At 48.8% G+C, this 18,679-nt stretch overlaps 5 protein-coding genes across 5 annotated transcripts; 2 read left to right on the top strand and 3 right to left on the bottom strand.

The window, feature by feature from the left end:
• Nucleotides 1-1,866: 1,866 nt before the first annotated feature.
• Nucleotides 1,867-2,694, bottom strand: FSUBG_6 (trypsin-like serine protease; the record flags this gene model as incomplete). Its single annotated transcript, XM_036684154.1, has 1 exon — nucleotides 1,867-2,694. The coding sequence occupies one exon, from the start codon at nucleotides 2,692-2,694 to the stop codon at nucleotides 1,867-1,869; it is 828 nt and encodes a 275-aa protein (XP_036544144.1).
• A 1,741-nt stretch (nucleotides 2,695-4,435) lies between these two features.
• FSUBG_7 (uncharacterized protein) lies at nucleotides 4,436-4,690 on the bottom strand (the record flags this gene model as incomplete). Its single annotated transcript, XM_036685257.1, has 1 exon — nucleotides 4,436-4,690. One exon carries the CDS (start codon nucleotides 4,688-4,690, stop codon nucleotides 4,436-4,438), a length of 255 nt encoding a protein of 84 aa, XP_036544145.1.
• A 646-nt stretch (nucleotides 4,691-5,336) lies between these two features.
• On the bottom strand, nucleotides 5,337-5,591 carry FSUBG_8 (uncharacterized protein; the record flags this gene model as incomplete). Its single annotated transcript, XM_036686362.1, has 1 exon — nucleotides 5,337-5,591. One exon carries the CDS (start codon nucleotides 5,589-5,591, stop codon nucleotides 5,337-5,339), a length of 255 nt encoding a protein of 84 aa, XP_036544146.1.
• Nucleotides 5,592-6,654: 1,063 nt separating this feature from the next.
• On the top strand, nucleotides 6,655-8,307 carry FSUBG_9 (uncharacterized protein; the record flags this gene model as incomplete). The annotated part of the gene is made up of 4 exons (XM_036687465.1): nucleotides 6,655-6,723; nucleotides 6,925-7,303; nucleotides 7,687-7,870; nucleotides 7,938-8,307. The coding sequence occupies 4 exons, from the start codon at nucleotides 6,655-6,657 to the stop codon at nucleotides 8,305-8,307; spliced, it is 1,002 nt and encodes a 333-aa protein (XP_036544147.1).
• A 4,212-nt stretch (nucleotides 8,308-12,519) lies between these two features.
• On the top strand, nucleotides 12,520-16,427 carry FSUBG_10 (Ca2+-transporting ATPase; the record flags this gene model as incomplete). Its single annotated transcript, XM_036674532.1, has 3 exons — nucleotides 12,520-12,598; nucleotides 12,674-13,843; nucleotides 13,888-16,427. 3 exons carry the CDS (start codon nucleotides 12,520-12,522, stop codon nucleotides 16,425-16,427), a joined length of 3,789 nt encoding a protein of 1,262 aa, XP_036544148.1.
• Nucleotides 16,428-18,679: the final 2,252 nt, after the last annotated feature.

Here is an 18,679-nt window from a genome sequence, read left to right on the forward strand (position 1 = left end):
ACGTCGTACGCAATACCTCATTCTCTTATATCGTCACCTGAATCAAGTTATCCATACTCAAATCTCTCATTATAAATACAGAGATCTCGCGTCCACAAAAGTCTGATATCTTCAGCATGAAAAACGAGTTCACATCATCTCAAAGCAGAAGCTCCTCAACTGGAACATCTTTCATCGCGATCCTCTCAGTACGCGTCTCTAGATTCTATGCAGCTCGGGAGATGAGCCAGGATCACTCAAGTGGCGCTGCCTAATGTAGGCTTCATGTTCGAGACTCCGAGCTGAAATGTCGAAGCAGTACATGTTACCCTCCATGTTATAGCACATTCAGAACTTGGATTCTATGCAAGCCACAAAGTCTTCCCTACTCTCACTGGTCTCGAGAGTAGGTGGGTAGCCGGAAACCCCGTCGGCATGTCAAGGTGTTCGGGATGGTGTCCAGGGGCAACCGTTGTGCAGCTGCTGAATCCTTCATCACCGCCAAAGGCCAGGTCTGATCACTCAGGCCACAAGCCACTGTTACTTTTTACGTATCTTGGGCGTCAGTTCAATCGTGCCTGAAGGCCAGTCTCCTTGAACGGTCGCCCGAGACACGTCAAGTCACCACGACCGAGAGCTTTGCGTCAAAATGCCCTTCGACGACACCGTTGATGTGCCGGGGACACTCTGTCCCTCCAAATGGCCAAGGCATGTTGATGCTGCAGCTCGCTTTTTACCCTTGCTCGGTGGCTTGTGGTGATCCTAGACCTAGTGGTCGCGCGATCCTTCGCCGCTCCTAACGCGCATCTTCGACGATACAGAAGCCTGTATCCAATCACACAGCTACTTCTTACAGCGGCCAATACCTTCGTGTCTCTAGGTAGCCTTCTTTAATGGTAGCATGCACCTCGTCAAGTCACAAGACAAGGCATTCGTATTGAAGTGGTGGCCCGTCACTGACATCCATGACGCGCTCGAGAGTTCTGATATCTTCAGTGTGTAGCTAGCACGTACTTCTTCTTTAGCTTTTGATGCATCCTTTGCATTCTTGCTGAGTGGTTTGCAGCTATGCTTGACGTTCAGGCCTTGTGACCGTGGGTGTCCAGCATCCCTCCATCGTAGAGAGCTAGATGTTTGGCCACTCTCGCTCATTGGGTACGAGAGGTCTCTGCAGTCCCAAAAGCCAGGTCCCATGATGTGATAACTGTTCTAGTGCTAGTGGTGTAATGTTCCGACGCGGTCAGTGGTTGTCCTAAGCCTGTTCATCAGTTCAGGGGGTCTAAATACGTCTAGTCCAGCTCGCCACGGCCACTGGCTCGCTCCGTGGATGCGAAAAGGTGTGCAAGAAGGTTCATTCCCTGTTCCAATTATCCCGTTCTCTTACTCTCATGCATCTCCCATTGTCACTGTCTTGATCGGGCGGCCATGACGCCCACTAGAACCGCTGCATCGAGATCAGACTAAAGTAGGGAGGCTATTTCGTGGGCTAATCGACGCAATTAACTTCTCGTATACAGTTGCGTGACCTTCTTGCTAATGGAATTGATTGCTAGAGATACTAAGGAAACAGCTGCCGCGCCATGGCAACTGCACTGATAAACCTGAGGCTCGATACAAAAGCACAGCCATCCTGAGGAGGTATACTTTTGGTGAGGTAGCGTGAACTCGCCACCCCATACTGCCAGGCCAGCCCATCTTCCATCCTAAACAACGGTCCTCCTGATGTTCCGGCCTGGCAATCTGCATCAGTGATCAACCTATCGCCAAAGATATGGCAAGAATGATAACATTTCCGCACGGTTATTCCATCCTGCCGCATAGGCTTTTGTTTATTATACCAGCTCCTAGTAGGATACCCTACGTGTGACTGTTCAACGTTAGCGGCGGTCATTCTTTTGCCAGGTTCTCGTTTGTGCTCACAAAGGCTTGCTTGTTCATCATTGTCTTTGTATCAAATCCTTTTACCCCGAGGTACCCGTGCTTCTCACCCATTCGATCCGCGAGAACTAGGACAGCCCAATCGTTACCTAATTTGCAATGACATTTCTCTTGTTCATTTCTGGGTGTTTTGTGACATTCTACGCCTTTCAGAACGATGATGTCCGTCACGTACGATATCCCTCCGCTCCGACCTTCGAAGAAGTTGGATTGAAACGAAACAGTGTCGGCTAGTTCATCCTTGAGGCAGTGTCTCGCTATCAAGACGTGTCGCGGTCCAACCAAAGCACCACTGCAAGCTTTTCTCCTTTCATTTGCAAATGACTTTGCAGCCAGGAGAATCCTCCCGAGGGAATAGGCGGGGTATTGCGTGCTGTTCCATTCATACCTGTCGTCTTTTACAAAGTCTGGTAGTTTGCCGACAAAGTCGTCGGTGCCTGCGATGCCGCGCCGTTGGATTGGTCGATATGGAGGAACGGGTTTGCCGGCGAAGGTGTCGAGTTGGCGCCGTGGGACGAGGTGGATTCTTGGGATAGGGTGGGTTTGAGGGGCAATACGTGGGTGAATCTCTACCGTTGACTGGTTTGCGGCGGTTGCTGCAGTTGCTGTAGGAACAGGGGGCGGAGGAGGAGGAACTGGAGGAGGAACGGGAGGTTGTGGTGGTGGAGGTGGTGGGTGGTCGCGAGCGTCAAGTGTGTTGTTGCCTGCGACAGTTGAAGCAAACACCTGGTTGCTGAGGCCCAAGACGGCAATGTTGAGCAAGTTGACAATCAACATCCTGTAGCGTACGCTTTTAGAAAAGACACGGTCTGTGCCGCGTACACGTATATTTATTCCCCTCATGATAGAGTTACGGCTTTTGCGAACTTGCGTAGTAATCAGAGTCCACTCTGGAGTTGCAAACCTTGTGATTATTATGGCCGCCATAAAAATGAACTCTATGGACCAAGCACGCACTCGACACATCAAGGACCAATAAGACCCTTGAGCTTACCAATTTAACCCTAAGCGATATATCTACAACTTAGATCTAGAACACAGCATGGCACATGCACGAATACAAGAAGTCTAGCAGAGCCGTGATTTGTCTTGACAAGTTTAGCACATCTTATCAAACCCAGAATCCTTCTTTATCAATTAAGTTTCTCCAGTGCCCGAGCGTCCGCTCCAGCTGCTTTATGTCTCTTTTGTGGCCACTGGCCAGGCGCCTCATCAATCATGCAACTCAAATACGCGGGGTCAAGACAAACTTCCAGCCGCAGCTCTCAGCGACAAATGGCAGACCATGTAGCAAGCCTCTTTATCTCTATGTGGAAGAAGCAGAAGTTAGAGCTCCTCTATACCGCATAAGCCATGGACCTGCTTCTCATGTCGCTAATTAGCGACACAGAATAATACCTGGCCTCATTCAGGATATCCGCTTCCTGATGAGCTCTGCCTGACTTTCATCTTCATTCGTTGCGAGCCAACTTACAGTAGAGAAATAGTTACTTCGACTACCTATCCGCTGTTGGCATGTAAATGGCCACAAAACGGTTGCTCCGATGATACGGAGAGCTTGTATTGTACCATTTGTATAAAGTTTGTCAGCCGTGCCCTAACATGCGAAACTCTCCATGACCCTTCCGCTCACGAGGGCCCCAGGTTTTGAATATTCAATTAATTTCACTTCGCTTTAGTTTCAGAAGCGGATTGGTAATCATTTCGAGATGATCTCCTACTCACAAATCTCAAGCCTTTTGGTGTATACACCGTGTAGGCATCACCCTGCTTCTGCCTTCATATTGAGATACTGTGGCTAAAGTAACTGCATATACATCATTAAGCTCATTGAACTCGCTAGAGCTTTGTGCGGTATATTTATCCTCCTTCTGTATTTCTCCATCAATCTTCCTGCCTCCGTCATTCTTTCATGATAACCTCAGCATCCTGGAGATGTTTGACGAGATCAGCAGGTCCAGTGCTTGCATTTGCTTGAACATTGCATACTGGCCATGGTGAAGTATTAGTACCTGTTCTATGGTATGTAAACGTGACGCCATTGGGATAAATAGCCTCTACAGCTCTTTCGAAAGCAGTCTCGTCCCCAATAAGTCGAATGGTGATGTCATGCATTTGAGTTCCGTAAGTTGCCATTGTTCTTTAGACGTTCTAATTCAAGGGTCCGTTTTATGAGTAGCTATGATATAAATGAGTTATGATGTTGATTGAAATTCCGGTTTTCTGATGCTCCCATGCAATTTATAGGCGGCCACGGCGGTGTCACTGTCATCGCAATATACAGCATACAATAATCCTCACTTCTTGACAGCAATTAAGTTCCTGAATCGGTTATTCACAGAGTCACCCTTTGTGATTCTCCGGACGAACAATCACCTGTCGTCATCACTCAACTGAAGCCTGCAACTGTGAAGTGAAAAGTTCAATTTAGTCTCATCGTATCTGAGATAGCAAACGTTTCAGTGGCCATATCTCCCCTCTCTCAGCGACGGAATCCATGATGTCGGACGTCTTCCTCTCACTCCTCATCATCTTGCTTAAGAACACCCTCGTCCTGCAGAGTCTTGACCAGATCTGCGGGTCCTGTACTCGCTCGAGGCGCCGTAACCTCGTACATGGGCTCTTGTGTATGCGAACTCTTGATGGGGTGCGTCACTCCCTCACCATATTGTCTCCTCAACGCCGCTTTGAAGGTCTCCAAGGTCTTGACAAGACGGACGGGGACATATGTGATTTGACTTCCATAAGTCTGGGGTTCTTGGTCTGCAGGCATGGTTGTAGGTAGTGAATGTGAATGTGAATGTGAGAGTTTGTGGTGGATTTGATGTGTTGTTTTTGATGTTGTCTGTTTGTCTAGCTAATGGCTGGCAGGTCGCTTCTTTCTATAGTCAATCTCCAGCCCTGAGTAAATTCACTGCCATTGGAGCAGACACTTGTCACAGTCATTTTTGGGCGTGATTTTCAACCTTTTGTCATTGAGCAACCTTGAAATTGGAGTCATTTTACTGCCAATTCCTCACTCACATTACCAAGCTCCTCAGCTCACTGATTTACGGTCCCTTCACTTATGGTGAATGAGTCGTGTGATAATGGCCTCTCAGCCAATATGAGTCTCGGGACTTCCTTGGTTGCTGTAAAGCTTGTGTAGAGAATTCACTGAATCAGGTAAGACTTCAATGCGTTTTTGAACGTTTCAGGCATACCTATGCGGCAGACACAGTCGGTGAAGTAGCATTCACAATTCTGTCACCATGATGACCTTCTCATTGAAACTTCATCACTTTGCGTTTCTTCTAACCAAATGAACACTTTCCCTTGTCTTTGGATGTAGCTATTAAGTTCATGATCATGGCTTCCTCCTTCCTGGTCATCCATCACGACACTCCTTCGCTAATATCACTTCTCTTGTGTCCTTTCTCTCATTCCTTCATGACGAGCTTAAGTTCCTGCAGTTCGTGTAGCAGATTAAAATCTGCTGAGCCCTTGACCACGAGTCCCTCAATCTTATAAAGCTCCCCAACTTCTGTGCGTGTCATGTGCGCTCCACCAGGATATAAGATCGTCAACTGGCGTTGCAAAGCCTCTAGATCTTCTTCTTCAACGAGCTTCAGAGGGATGTAAACGGTGCGCACATCGTATTCAGTTTTGTCTCCGATATTTGAGTCTCTGGACATCGTGGCTATGGAGAATATAATTCTGAATTAATTGGGGTGTGATTCTTAATGGGTATGTGATCAATCGGTTTCCTTCTTGGCCAGCCGTTCAACCGACTGGTCGCCTCTATCTATACACAATGTGCTCTGCCTGTTTTCTGTCACTCACGTTGCATGAGGCACACTGTCACCATCAACCAGGTGCGAACGTCAGGCTATCAGCCTCCTTCATTATGAGTGTATTGTCTTCCAGTTCATGACTTCACAAACTCCTTTACACAATCCTGGAAGGTCATTCAACATGCGCAGACGTGCTCTATACACAGCGATTCAACCGTGGTCACTTGTTCTATTCTCGATAGATACAGTCTCATGTCCTCTTGTGAAACGCGAGATTAGTAGCCTAGATATGGTACACTATCACGCATGCTGCGTTGCTCGCAACTCTTCCTCTCACGATTGCTGGGATCACCTCATCTTTCAAAACAGCAAAGCGTCAGATTACGCTGGCTAATTTTGCAGTTAATTTAGTTATATTTTTCTTTGCAGGACTATGTATCTTTGACTATGAAAGATAACAGACCTTCTCTCACCGTGGCCTACAAGCTTCGTGGTTGCCTCCCCCATCCTCATCTCCGCGCTCAATCCCGCAAAATATATTCACCTTCTGTGAGGAACTTTTGAAGGTTGATCTTATCGGGACTGTCTCGGAGCCCGATAACTTTGTACTGTGCCACATGTTCGGCGGTCGCATTCTCAAATGTGATGTCAATTCCCCCTGGGAAGTATTCCTTCAACCCTTTCTCCAGCTTGGAATAGTCGCCGACAAAACATTTTGGAACGTATCGTGTGAACGTATGCCATACTTTGTTGTCTCCTAATGTGGAATCTGCGGTCATTCTTGCTGTGTAGTGATTGTTGGTAGACGTAGACTTTCTGTGTGAAGGTGTGGATTGTTGGATTGCTGGTTGTTGGCTGTTGTTCGTTCATCTGTTACTTATAGCTGGAACCTGGCTGAGCAAGCAGTTAATAGTGACTCCATTCACACTCGATCCTGGCTGAGCGTTTCTAGTCACCGCACAGAATGAGTCTCAACTTATCACTATCTGGAGTATTCGGAGACCTCATCATCACTGCCCTGAAACTTCGAAACGTGCGTGGTTCAGAACATCCATAGCAAAACTTCTTCACGCTTCCTCGGCTTTCAGGTTTCTTCACTTCTCGATTCACACCTTCTCAGGTTCGCTGTGACTACGGGGGTCTTGGAACAACCATCGGCCATTTCACAACATCACTTCATTCACTCGTCATTCATCGCAGTTTAACTTATGTGATTCCTATGTAACAACTACAGGTAGCTCATAACCGCCGGCATCCCAAGATGACATTCGATGTACGCGTCTCTTCCCTCCCCGTGATACTGGACGATTCATCCCAGCTCTCATCCTCTTCGGCCGAACCGGCCCTGGAGAATAGCACCGACATCTTGGAGCTTTCTCTGCAGGTCGGCTGGCTCTTTGGTCTTCGCAAGCGCAGTAACACGGCAGGTACTGGGGCTGTATTTGTAGTCGACCTTGAACCCAAAAGGATAAATATCTCTCAGTGCATCTTCAAATTTTCCCTTGTCGTTGATGAGGACGAGTTTGATGTCATGTTCGCAGGACCATTTAGCGGCTCCCTGATTGGTCTTGGTGCAAGTTCCAGAAGGCATGGTTTGTTTAGTGTTGGTGATGGTAATATGTGGAGGTTTGGTTGTGTTAGCTTTTGGCAAGGGAAATATTGGGGGTTGTTGGTCTATTTATACTTGATCTTGGGGTCATTTCGTTCCATCGTCCTTGCGCTGGGTCAAGCATCCCCATGCTCAGGGGACGTGATCGTCAGCATATAAATTCTTCATCGTGACTCTACGTGCATAAATCTGTGGGTGACTGAGGAACACAAGGGCAAAGCACACAAATGGCTGCAACGGCACTGAAAGCTTCCTTTGATCTCCATCCGACGTCTACTATATCACTGACAGAGGTCTATTTACTCTATTCATAGAGCTCATCACGGTCATGGGGAACGTCAAAATGGCCCCCTTCGTTAAATACTGCCATGACTTGATCTCGTGAAGGGGCACCAAGTGCTTCAGACACTCGCAGCGACTCACTGGAGCTCATCATTGTTCAACTGATAGCTGGCATATGCCAATTAGCCATGAATCATCAGGCGTACTCAGGGAGAACTTTGTCTTGTGATTCTTCAAGCTCTCGTATCATCGCAGACATCGATGCTCTCATAATCAGTTACTTCAGCAAGTGAGCCGCACAAACAGTGTCAACGCTGGCCGCATTTCATCTCCAGAGTCCCTATAAAAGGTCCCAGATGCCCCGGCTTATCATCCTCATACACTCCCATCCAAGTCATCAAATACAAGACCCAACATCACGCCACAATGGTTATCATCAAAAGATGGGGCAGCACAAATGCTGTCGACACTGAGAAGCTCGTGTTCAAGCATGAGTTCCCGGAGAAGCGTTTCTGCAGGATGGAGAAGCTTCGAGAGGCGCTTGGGGATATCTTTGGCGCGGATGATTGGGTCGTCGAGTACGATGGACATAATATCGTCATCAAGGTGGGAAGCAGGGTTGATCTTAAAGAGGAACTGAAGGCGCGTGGTATCATCCACAAGTCTATGTGTAAAGCTCGGGCTATTAGGTTTTTCCGGTATTTTGAGTATGCCCGTTACTGCTGAGTTTAATTACTGACTCTGGTTTTTGAGCGCGAGCATGGCCGCAAGGTATTCATGGGTTGTCGAGATCTCATGATTGTTCTTGTAATAAAGAGCCAATAAACTAGATCGGGACTTCGCGTGGTGGAATTCAGCCGCCACAATTGTTCTGTCTTTAAGTTTGGCAATTGAAATCACTTAACTTGATGCTGATGCATGGATCTTATAGCTTTTGTGTTGCTTGCCTGTCTTTGCTGTTGGAAGTTCAACTGTGACATGTACTGAAACTGCAGGGTAGTTAGATCTGGAGTTGATATTAAATGTTTAACAAAACAGCAAAAGGCATTATTATTTTAACTTACTGTAGTTTGCCTAGAGAATATAAAGGACTTTTGTAACTAATTGTTTAAAGTACATTGGGTGAGACGAAAGGAATACAGCAGAAGATAGCAAGATTCCCTGTGTCTGCAAATTATAGTATAGATATAATCTAAGATCTGAGCAGGGAATAACACATCGAATCAACGTCCTCGTTGACGCAATTGGTTAGCGTGTCAGACTTTTACACATGTGAGATCTGAAAGTTGAGGGTTCGAGTCCCTCACGAGGAGTTTCTTTTTTCGCCAATTTCAGATGTTCATTTTGATCTCTGAGTCAAAAGGAATCAATTGCACCTGGTTTTACCTTTTAATCTCTTCATTTGCGTGCGCGGTGATCATTTGAAGTTGCAGTGCACCATGGATGTGAGTGTGGCGCACTGTGGCGCGAGCTCCCCAAACATGCCAGTTTCGCCAGAGCAATCAACCTGTCGAGCAAATCATTACATTTATGCACTAGCTGCGCTTGAATCCAGGACCAGTCTTTTGCCGACAACATTTTGTCCCGTCGATGGGGTTACTTGTTGCGACACCTGAACCCTACAGACTTAGCGTTCCACGCCTCCGCTCCCTGAGGAGTACCTAATCGTCCTTTGTCTCTCTAACCGCCTGCTTTGCGCCATTCCCTTCGAGTCCCCCGCGTCCGCTGTGGTGTTTCCCCGTCATTCAACATCTTCCAGTTCACGCGACAATTCGAAATGCCTTCCCCGCTGCGAAACCCCACCAACCCATCGCGCGTGGGCGATGCGCGAGCCAGGAGCGCTGTGAGTTCCCAAGAACTGAAGAGCTATAAGTCCACGGAAACATGTAGTTTTCCTCGTCGACTCTTTTGCCTCAATCCTCGTCTCGTCCTACGATTCGCCGCCCCTCCCGCGACTGGCCCGCGATCGCCAGCGTCGCTGCTCTATCGTAACTCAATATGCCTCTCAGACAGCATCGCATAGCTCTAGTTGTTCTTCGACAACGACTTGGTGCTGAGGATCAAGATGGCAGCTATGACAATGTAGGCACACACCAAACAAGCGTCGGACGCAATAACCGACTCTAGTTCCCCTCTCGTCTGCGCCGACCTTCCTCTGTCCCTCTGCGACTCGTTCTCCAGCCATCGTGCACGACCGCGCATGCGTCCTCGAATAGCAACCCCGTCGAGAACCTATCCCGACGTTACGATCGATTCCAATACCTGTTCTGCTACTCGACTCGTTACGCTCGATGTTCATCCCTTGCAAAAGTTTCGGAATGGTGTTTTCGCGTCGTAAGAACCGCGATTCGGCTAGAACTGGTGGAAGATGCAAGACGGCTACCCTAAGGTCTTGATTAAGCCAGTTAGCTCTTCCATCAACTCATTGTCGCGGCCTTCCTCAGCTTGCTGTTGAGTTTCGCGACGTAGACTGTATGCCAGTTGTCGCTACGACTCTACATCTGAGTAGATGCGACATGTCGCAGTACAGCTACGATTGGTTAGCATTCGGTGATGAACCCTTGTAGCTCACCTGGAAACGTGAACAGCGACAGACCACTCTCAAGCTGTCCTTCTGCCTCTAAACGTAGTAAACCCGCGGAAGCTTCCAAGATGATGGGCAGCAACCTGACTCCAAGCGTAAGCATTGTACATGCAGCTCGACTTGGGTTTTATGAAGCCATCATGTTTGCAAGGTGAACGCACAAGAAAGAGTCTTGACGTTAATCTTGCTTGACGACATTATGTGAAGTAGTCTCGAGAATTCCATTCCATGTCCGCTTTGATCACCAGCCGCGGGTTTATGTCGAGCCATATACGGTCTGTCGCGTGCTCCATAACGTTTCTGCACGGCGCGATTGACGCGATGGCGATGACCGACTACAATTGCAGACAAGGCAAGAGATTCGGCACATGAGCTGTAGGATGAAGTTCTTAGTTGGCTCATCTTATTGTCAACTTCGATAAAATCCCGTGGTAAATCCGTTGTAATGTACAGCAATTCCTCTCAAATATGCTTGCCCGTAGAATAAAATTAAAGGTCCCGGGTAGGAATGCGCATTTGACATTTCACCTCGATCTATCTATCCCGCGTAATGTTATTCTGCGCTGGAGAGGAAGACTTACGCAATCAAAGACATCGGCGATTTAAAGCTGATCACTGCTTTCCGAGATTTTCTGCTATTGCGATGTTCATCGGGAAAGGTTCCCATGCCCGAAGGTTGTCAACTAATCTTGACTGCCCAAGCCCAAGATGCAACAGTGCGACAACGACGCAAATGGTAATCAGACTCTTTACGATCAATCCTGATCATCAGGCAGTAAATTCGTCCTCAGGAATTATTTACCTGATATCGCAGGTGTTCAAGCTAAGTGTCTACTTGCCTCCCCATAGTCACGTCGTCACCATAAACGCGTCAATCAACCGCAACACCTCCGCCTCCATTTGCCTCCTCACCACGTCCTCACCTCATCATCACAAGCTCAAATCTGGTGTTCCTCCCTCCCGGCTGCCTCTCCCAACAAACACAATCAATCTACGCGTCCCTCCACAGCCTCAGCACCGCCCCGATCAGAAAACCCGTTCTACCTTAGCTGAAAGCTTAAACACCGTCCTTCTCCATTCAGAACCTCCCGAGATGAATATCCTGGTGTCTCGGTTGCCGCCGCCTTCACTGACGTCATGGAAGCAGAGAAAACATGCAGCGAAATTAAGCTTAACCAAAGACAGGGGTTGCCCCGGCATCCAAATCACGGGTGGCCTCCTTGTTTTTTACGGGCAAGTTTCTGGTTTTATGTGTGTGTGTGTTGTTTTATGCGCGATCATACTGTATCGGATCACTGGAGCAAATCGGCGCTATCAAGTTGAGGAGAGGGTGAGATGTCACTGGCGGGTCTGTCATGTGTGCAAAGTCTCCAGTGCCACGTACGATGACTTCCAATCTCCATTGCCAACGGTGTTTATTCACCGTCTAACGTGCCTTGAACACGTTATGTTCCCAACGAACTGCCGAATCGGGTATCATATCATGCATGATGTATTCGATTCAAGAATTCTTGCACCTCCAGCCAATCCCCTCGCTCCAAACATCACCATCCTCAAAGTTCCCTCTGCATGACCTGACTAAGTGGACCAATACCGGGCTGTGTATAAAACTGCACTGCACATAACAGGATGAGATAGTTTCTCGTCGACTAAAAGATACAAAAGCCACCGCTAGAGGCACTTTTAAGTTTAAAAAACTGGATTTATGAAATCGCCCCCTTTTTACTCGTAACGGAGGGAGATGAAGGTTGCCGGGGAGGGAAGGAGTGAATGAGATCTAGCGTGATGGGCGCTATTAAGCTTAAAAAACGAGGCTTAGACAGTGACGTTGTGGGGCGACTTATGGGGACCTGGACCTTGGATTTGTGATTTTGGGGTGGGGACGGCCTGGACGGTTAGTGGGCGTTCAGATCTTGGCTGGCGGTTGGAATACGACAGACTGACCAAGAGCAGTGTCTCTACAGTAGATGCCGTGAGTAGGTGAAGGAAATGGCTGTAATGTCAAGTGGTACATTATTATTATTCTCATTAATATACCAGTATTGCGGCAGTTTACTTTGTTTAGCAGGTCTTTGCACAGACAAGTCCCGCTGATTAAACAAAAAATACCCCTGCAAACGCCAAGATTCGCAACTCCAAGCAATACCATCTTAGCCCTCGCCCTCACCAATCACACAGCCCGCCCAGGATCTTGGCATGCCTCGTGGCTGTGGCTGTGTCCCAAGTGTATTTTCATCCCCTGCCTTTGATCCTCTCATCACCCCCAGCGCTTTCAAGTCTCAATATCTTGGCTTCTCCTCTTTTCACCTTTTTCCCCCTTCTCTCATGAACCACACATTCCATCTCACGTCAACATGGACTCTAGCACTCCACGACGTCCGCGCGCTCCTACAATCACCGTCGACACTGCGGCTGTCGACTCAAACGATCCCGGTAATTCTCCAGTGCGATGACTGACTTGCTCTCATCATACGATGCAGTAAAACTAACATGTATGTAATTGAGCAGCACCCGCAGATTCAATCTCTCCTTCTCCGCTAGACGATACGAACACTCTTGCGGTACCGACAGCAAAATCTAGAACCGAATCATGGTCCTCGTCGCCGTCTACAAAAGTCGGGACTGATCATGAACAAATGTCTCGCGAGGTAGAAGCCCTAAGAAAAGGCGACCAAGCCGAAATCCTCAAGCCCGACCCCGGCGAGGAAGATCACTTTCACGTGGAAAACAACCCATTCGCTTTTTCGCCTGGTCAATTGGCGAAACTCATTAACCCAAAGAACTTGGCCGCTTTTGTTGCGCTCGGTGGTTTGCCCGGTCTGCAGAAGGGCTTGAGAACTGATGCAAAGGCTGGATTGAGCGTGGATGAGGGAAAGCTCGCGGGCGCCGTGTCATTCGAGGAAGCGACGTCTTCAAAGGTTGAGAAGGCGACGCATAGTGATGCGCACGCTTCAGGAAAAGATGCATTCCCTGATCGGAAACGAGTATACGGCGCGAATCGCCTCCCGGAACCAAAGTCAAAGTCGTTTCTTGAACTAGCATGGATCGCCCTACAAGACCGCGTGCTTATCCTTCTCTGCATCGCAGCCGTGGTATCACTCGCCCTAGGTCTCTACCAAACCTTTGGAGGATCGCATGAAGACGGCGGTGCAAAAGTCGAATGGGTCGAAGGCGTCGCCATCATCGTCGCCATTACAATCGTTGTAGTGGTGGGCGCAGCAAACGACTGGCAAAAGGAGCGACAGTTCCAGAAACTCAACCAGAAGAAGGAAGATCGCATCGTCAAGATCACCCGCTCCGGAAAACCGCAAAACATCTCTATTCACGATGTGCTCGTCGGCGATGTCATGCTTCTCGAACCGGGTGACGTGATCCCCGTGGATGGTGTTTTTATCGAAGGTCATAATCTGAGCTGTGATGAGAGTTCGGCAACGGGAGAGTCGGATCTTATCAAGAAGGTTCCGGCTGAGCAGGTCCTTCATGCGTTGCTGCATGAGCAGGCGCCGCAATTGAAGAAGCTTGATCCGTTTATCATCTCGGGTGCAAAGGTTCTCGACGGTGTAGGCACGTTTCTCGTCACAGCGGTGGGAGAACAGAGTAGTCATGGAAAGACGATGATGTCGCTTCGTGATGATCCAGGATTGACGCCTCTTCAAGCAAAGCTCAATCTCCTCGCAGGTAAGTCAACCATCCCAATTGCAAGATCCATACTAACTGGTCAGGATATATCGCAAAGCTTGGTAGCGCAGCTGGTCTCCTTCTCTTCTTCGTCCTCCTCATCGAATTCCTCGCAAAACTCCCCAACAACCGTGAATCAGGCGAGCAGAAAGGCCAAGACTTTCTCCAGATCCTCATCACCTCCATCACCGTCATCGTCGTCGCCGTCCCAGAAGGTCTCCCCCTCGCAGTAACACTCTCCCTCGCCTTTGCGACAAAGAAGATGACGCGCGAGAACAACCTGGTGCGACATCTTCAATCGTGCGAGACTATGGGTAACGCCACGGTTATTTGCTCCGACAAGACTGGTACGCTCACCGAGAATATCATGACCGTTGTCGCTGGCTCATTGGGCATTCGTGGACTCTTTTCTTTTGGCGATTCGTCGTTTGAGAAGGAGTCTGCTGGTGCTGAGAAGAGAGAGACTATTGCGCTGGCTCAGTTCGCGACTAAGCTTGATCCCGAGTACAAGGAACTTCTCAAGACTGCCATCACCGTCAACACCACAGCTTTCGAGTCAGACGAAGAAGGAAAGCAAGGCTTCGTCGGCACAAAGACTGAGACTGCTCTTCTCGACTGGGCCCGTCGCTATCTCGGTCTCGGCCCCCTCGCAATCGAACGCGCCAACAATCCCATCACACGTCTCTTCCCCTTCAACTCCCAGCGCAAATGCATGGGCGCCGTTGTTCAAATCCCCGGCCCGACAAAGGATAAGCCCAAGTACAGACTCTACATCAAGGGTGCTTCCGAAATTGTTCTCGGCGAATGCACCACCATTCTCGGCGATCCCACAACAGCACCCACCACCGAAGCCCTCTCCGACGATGGAAAAGAGGAACTGCGCTCCATCATCTTCAACTACGCTACAAACTCTCTCCGAACTTTGGGTCTTGCCTACCGCGACTTTGAGAACTGGCCCCCCGTTCTATCCCTCCGCCCCGAAGACGACAACGCTGATATCGACCTCACTGACTTGGTGCATAACCTCACCTGGATGGGCGTAGTAGGCATCCAAGACCCCGTGCGCAAGGGCGTTCCCGAGGCTGTGAACGACTGCGGTATCGCCTCCGTAAATGTCAAGATGGTAACAGGCGACAATGTCGAGACCGCACGTGCCATCGCTCTCAACTGCGGTATCCTCACCGAAAGCACAATCAACGAGCCCAACGCCGTGATGCAGGGCTCTGACTTCCGCAAGCTGTCTGAATCAGACCGCACAGCAGTTGTCAAGAAGCTGCGTGTGCTCGCGAGATCGAGTCCAGAGGATAAACGCATCCTCGTCAAGACGCTGCGATCGCTCGGTGAGATTGTCGCTGTTACAGGTGATGGAACCAACGACGCTCCTGCGCTCAAGGCGGCGGATGTTGGTTTCTCTATGGGTGTTACTGGTACGGAAGTCGCTAAGGAAGCATCGGATATCATCCTCATGGACGATAACTTTTCATCTATTGTAGTGGCTTTGGGCTGGGGCCGTGCTATCAACGACTCGGTTAAGAAGTTCTTGCAGTTCCAACTTACCGTCAACATCACAGCTGTCGGCGTAACTTTCATCTCAGCCGTGTCTGACGATGAGCAGAAATCCGTTCTTAACGCTGTTCAACTCCTCTGGGTAAACCTCATCATGGATACCTTTGCCGCTCTAGCCCTCGCCACCGATCCTCCGACCGGAAGTCTGCTTCACCGCGAACCCGAAGCTCGAACTGCACCGCTTATTACAATCACCATGTGGAAGATGATCATCGGCCAATCGATCTACCAGCTCATCGTGTGTTTCGTCCTCTGGTTCGGTCGTGATGCAATCCTCGGCTATGAAGAACGCGAAGTCCGATCCCTCATCTTCAACATCTTTGTCTTTATGCAGATCTTCAAGCTTATCAACAGTCGACGCATCGATAACAAGCTCAACATCTTCGAGGGTCTCCACCGCAACCATTTGTTCATGCTTATGATGACCATCATGGCAGCAGGACAAATCATCATTATCTTCTTCGGCAGCGACGCCTTTGTCGTTACTCGCTTGAACGGTGTCCAATGGGGAATTTCACTCGTTCTTGGATTCTTCTCAATCCCTATCGGTGTACTTATTCGGTTGTTCCCCGACGAGTGGTTCCATGCTTTTGTCAAGGTTCTCGCTAAGCTGTGGCCAAGCTGGATCCGCTTCTCGCGCAAGAAGAAGGATACCTCTGAAGAAGAAGGCACTGAGCCGTTTCCTAAGGAGAAGCTGGAGGGGTATGATATGGATACCGCACTCCTCGGCATTCGCGATGATCTCGAGTTCCTGAAGCGTGTTCGCGGTGGACGCATGACGGCGTTGAGCGATGCCATGGCGCGCTCGCGCGAGAAGATGCTTCGACGCAAGAGATCCGAGTCTCGACCTAGAAGCAAGCTCCGCAGCCGCCGCGGTTCATCAAGGTCCTCAAACAGACCGCCCATCTCGCCCATGATGTCTGTCGTGGGCATGCCCGGTATCGTGGCTGCGAGTGTAGCGGGACTGCAGCCTGGACAGGGTGCCAGTAACGAGAACCTTGAGGCGCGACAGGCGTGAGTGTGAATGCGACCGTGTTATACTGGATATTTGTGGTAATTTTGGGTTATGTCATGTTGCATTATTTAGAGATTGAACGAGTGCTGCATCTGTTTTATAGTGTACGAGTTCGATCAGAGCAATCATTTATTTATTGGAACGGAACGGAAAGGAAAGTCACCAAAGCAAAGCAAATCATAGATGTCTGGAGTTGGCGGTCGATATGTCATGGATGGTATATATACAATCAAGTCTGAGCGAATGATCTATCTACTATTAATAAAAGTTTGAGCAACAATGAGATTATTTGAGTGTATTTTGCATTGTCGGTGATGATGTCTTGGTGGTGAGGTGAGTGTCAGCTTGCGACGCCTGCTCACTAACGTGTAGCGCTGTCAGCCACTAAATCTCAATAATTTTCAGTTGGCACCAGCACTAAGCAATAGGCGATTCAGTGCAGATGGTCAGGGTATGACTGGAGTACAGCACAAAATCTACGCTCTAACAACAAACAACAAGACAAAGTCTAAAGCAGAGTCAACGGGAGATCCATTGCTTGGAACCACGAATTTCTCGTGCGCGCTCACGGTGGCATCCTCCCCTTACTTGGTGCTAAAGCTCGAAGAAGGAGACCTCGATTCCATGACTCTCCCGAAACCTTTCCTTCAGATCATGTTCTGCTCGTTCACCTTGCCCTAATAACTGCCACACACCAACCCGCAGCTCTGTCAAACACGGCGTTGGCACAGGAGACAAATCACCAAACTCTTCCAATATCGCGCTGAAACTCTCCTCCCACGAAACATTGAAATCGTCTAGCCCTTGTCGAAGCACAAGAACCTTCAAGGTTGGCGGGAGGACGTCCCCCAGTGTCAGATCAGCATTTATCACTGCGTTGCCTATCGCATCAAGGTTTTCCAGGGCAGAGAATTCTTTCAAAGAGCCCAAAACGGTTGAAGAATGTACATCGGCTGTAGGAAGGTCATCGACTACTTCCCAATGTATCACCAGATGACGGAGAACCTTGCGGCATGGCATCAATCCTTGGCTGATGGATTGGCCATCAAAGAAATGCGCCTCACTTGACCGATACAAGTCTAGTCGAAAGAACTCCAAGTTCTTCATCTGTGATAGCAATTTCTTCACAAAGTTTTCCCCAACAGTAGTGTATCGCAAAGTGAGACTCGTGAGGGATTCTGAACACGAGACTGTAGGTATCGCGGCGTCAAGTGGTGGCGACTTCTCTGAGGCGAGGCGCCCGAAAGACTGGCAGCATGTCCAAGACCTCCCCCCTTCTGATCAACTCTGCACGGCAGTCAAAGTCTCCAGAAGGCCAGCTAAAGGTTTCTAGTCGTGTGAATCTAGTCGCCCGCATCATCGAATGAGGCTCGCAAGCCAGTCGTAGCACATCTCCAATGGGACTGAAATTCGGTGTCGGCGAGCCATATCCGTCATCACGGTGAAACATGTCAATCACCAATATTTCTACATTCCGCAGCTGCAGAATAATGAGTGCGACGATTGTATCTACCTCCAGGTCGTAAAGCCTACTGATCCAATCTTGCGAACGCGGTAATCCAGCTTCCTGTATCAAGCTACCTACTTATGGCCACGTTGGCGTCTCGAAGAGAATTCGAGTCTGCATGGCGCATGCGCGGTTTCGGGCCATATCCGATCTCCTGAACGCGGAATTCATGGACATATGACGCCAATTCGGGTCGGTGAAGTAGGTTGAGCAATAATTGCTGAATGGGCGTAGATGCATCCGGTTTGCTATGGTCCCAGGTCCATGTTATCTTTCGGTAGAGATATTTCTCTGTGATGGCATTGAATGCTCGTGAGACAGCTGACAAGTGGAGCAGGTCAGTCGGTGCAAGAGATTGAGCAACGATTCCCCATAATTCGGGCACGGCTACAAGGCTGAGAATCATGGAAACACAAATAGGCGCCTGGCAGTGTATGACGAGGAATTTGGAGTGCAAGAGATAAAGAGCTCACGTATTGCTTAAACGCGGCAGCTGAGGGGGACGGAATTTGGGGTGGGGATCATCGTATCTCTCTAGGTAGCTTGGGCTACCCGGGGTCAGCAGAATTAACCAGTCTTAACTAATCTTACTAAATTCTCTATTATTATAATTTTATAATTAAATATACATAAAATAATACAAAGATTTCTTTATTTTAAAATAGTTTTATAATAATTTATCTAAGTTCAGTTAATTGTTCTGCCCCCCTCCGGACTGGGCCAGGTAGTGGACCGAGAACGTTAAGTT

This window comes from Fusarium subglutinans, assembly GCF_013396075.1.
Source record: "Fusarium subglutinans strain NRRL 66333 chromosome Unknown NRRL66333_c0000001, whole genome shotgun sequence".
Taxonomy (NCBI): domain Eukaryota; kingdom Fungi; phylum Ascomycota; class Sordariomycetes; order Hypocreales; family Nectriaceae; genus Fusarium; species Fusarium subglutinans.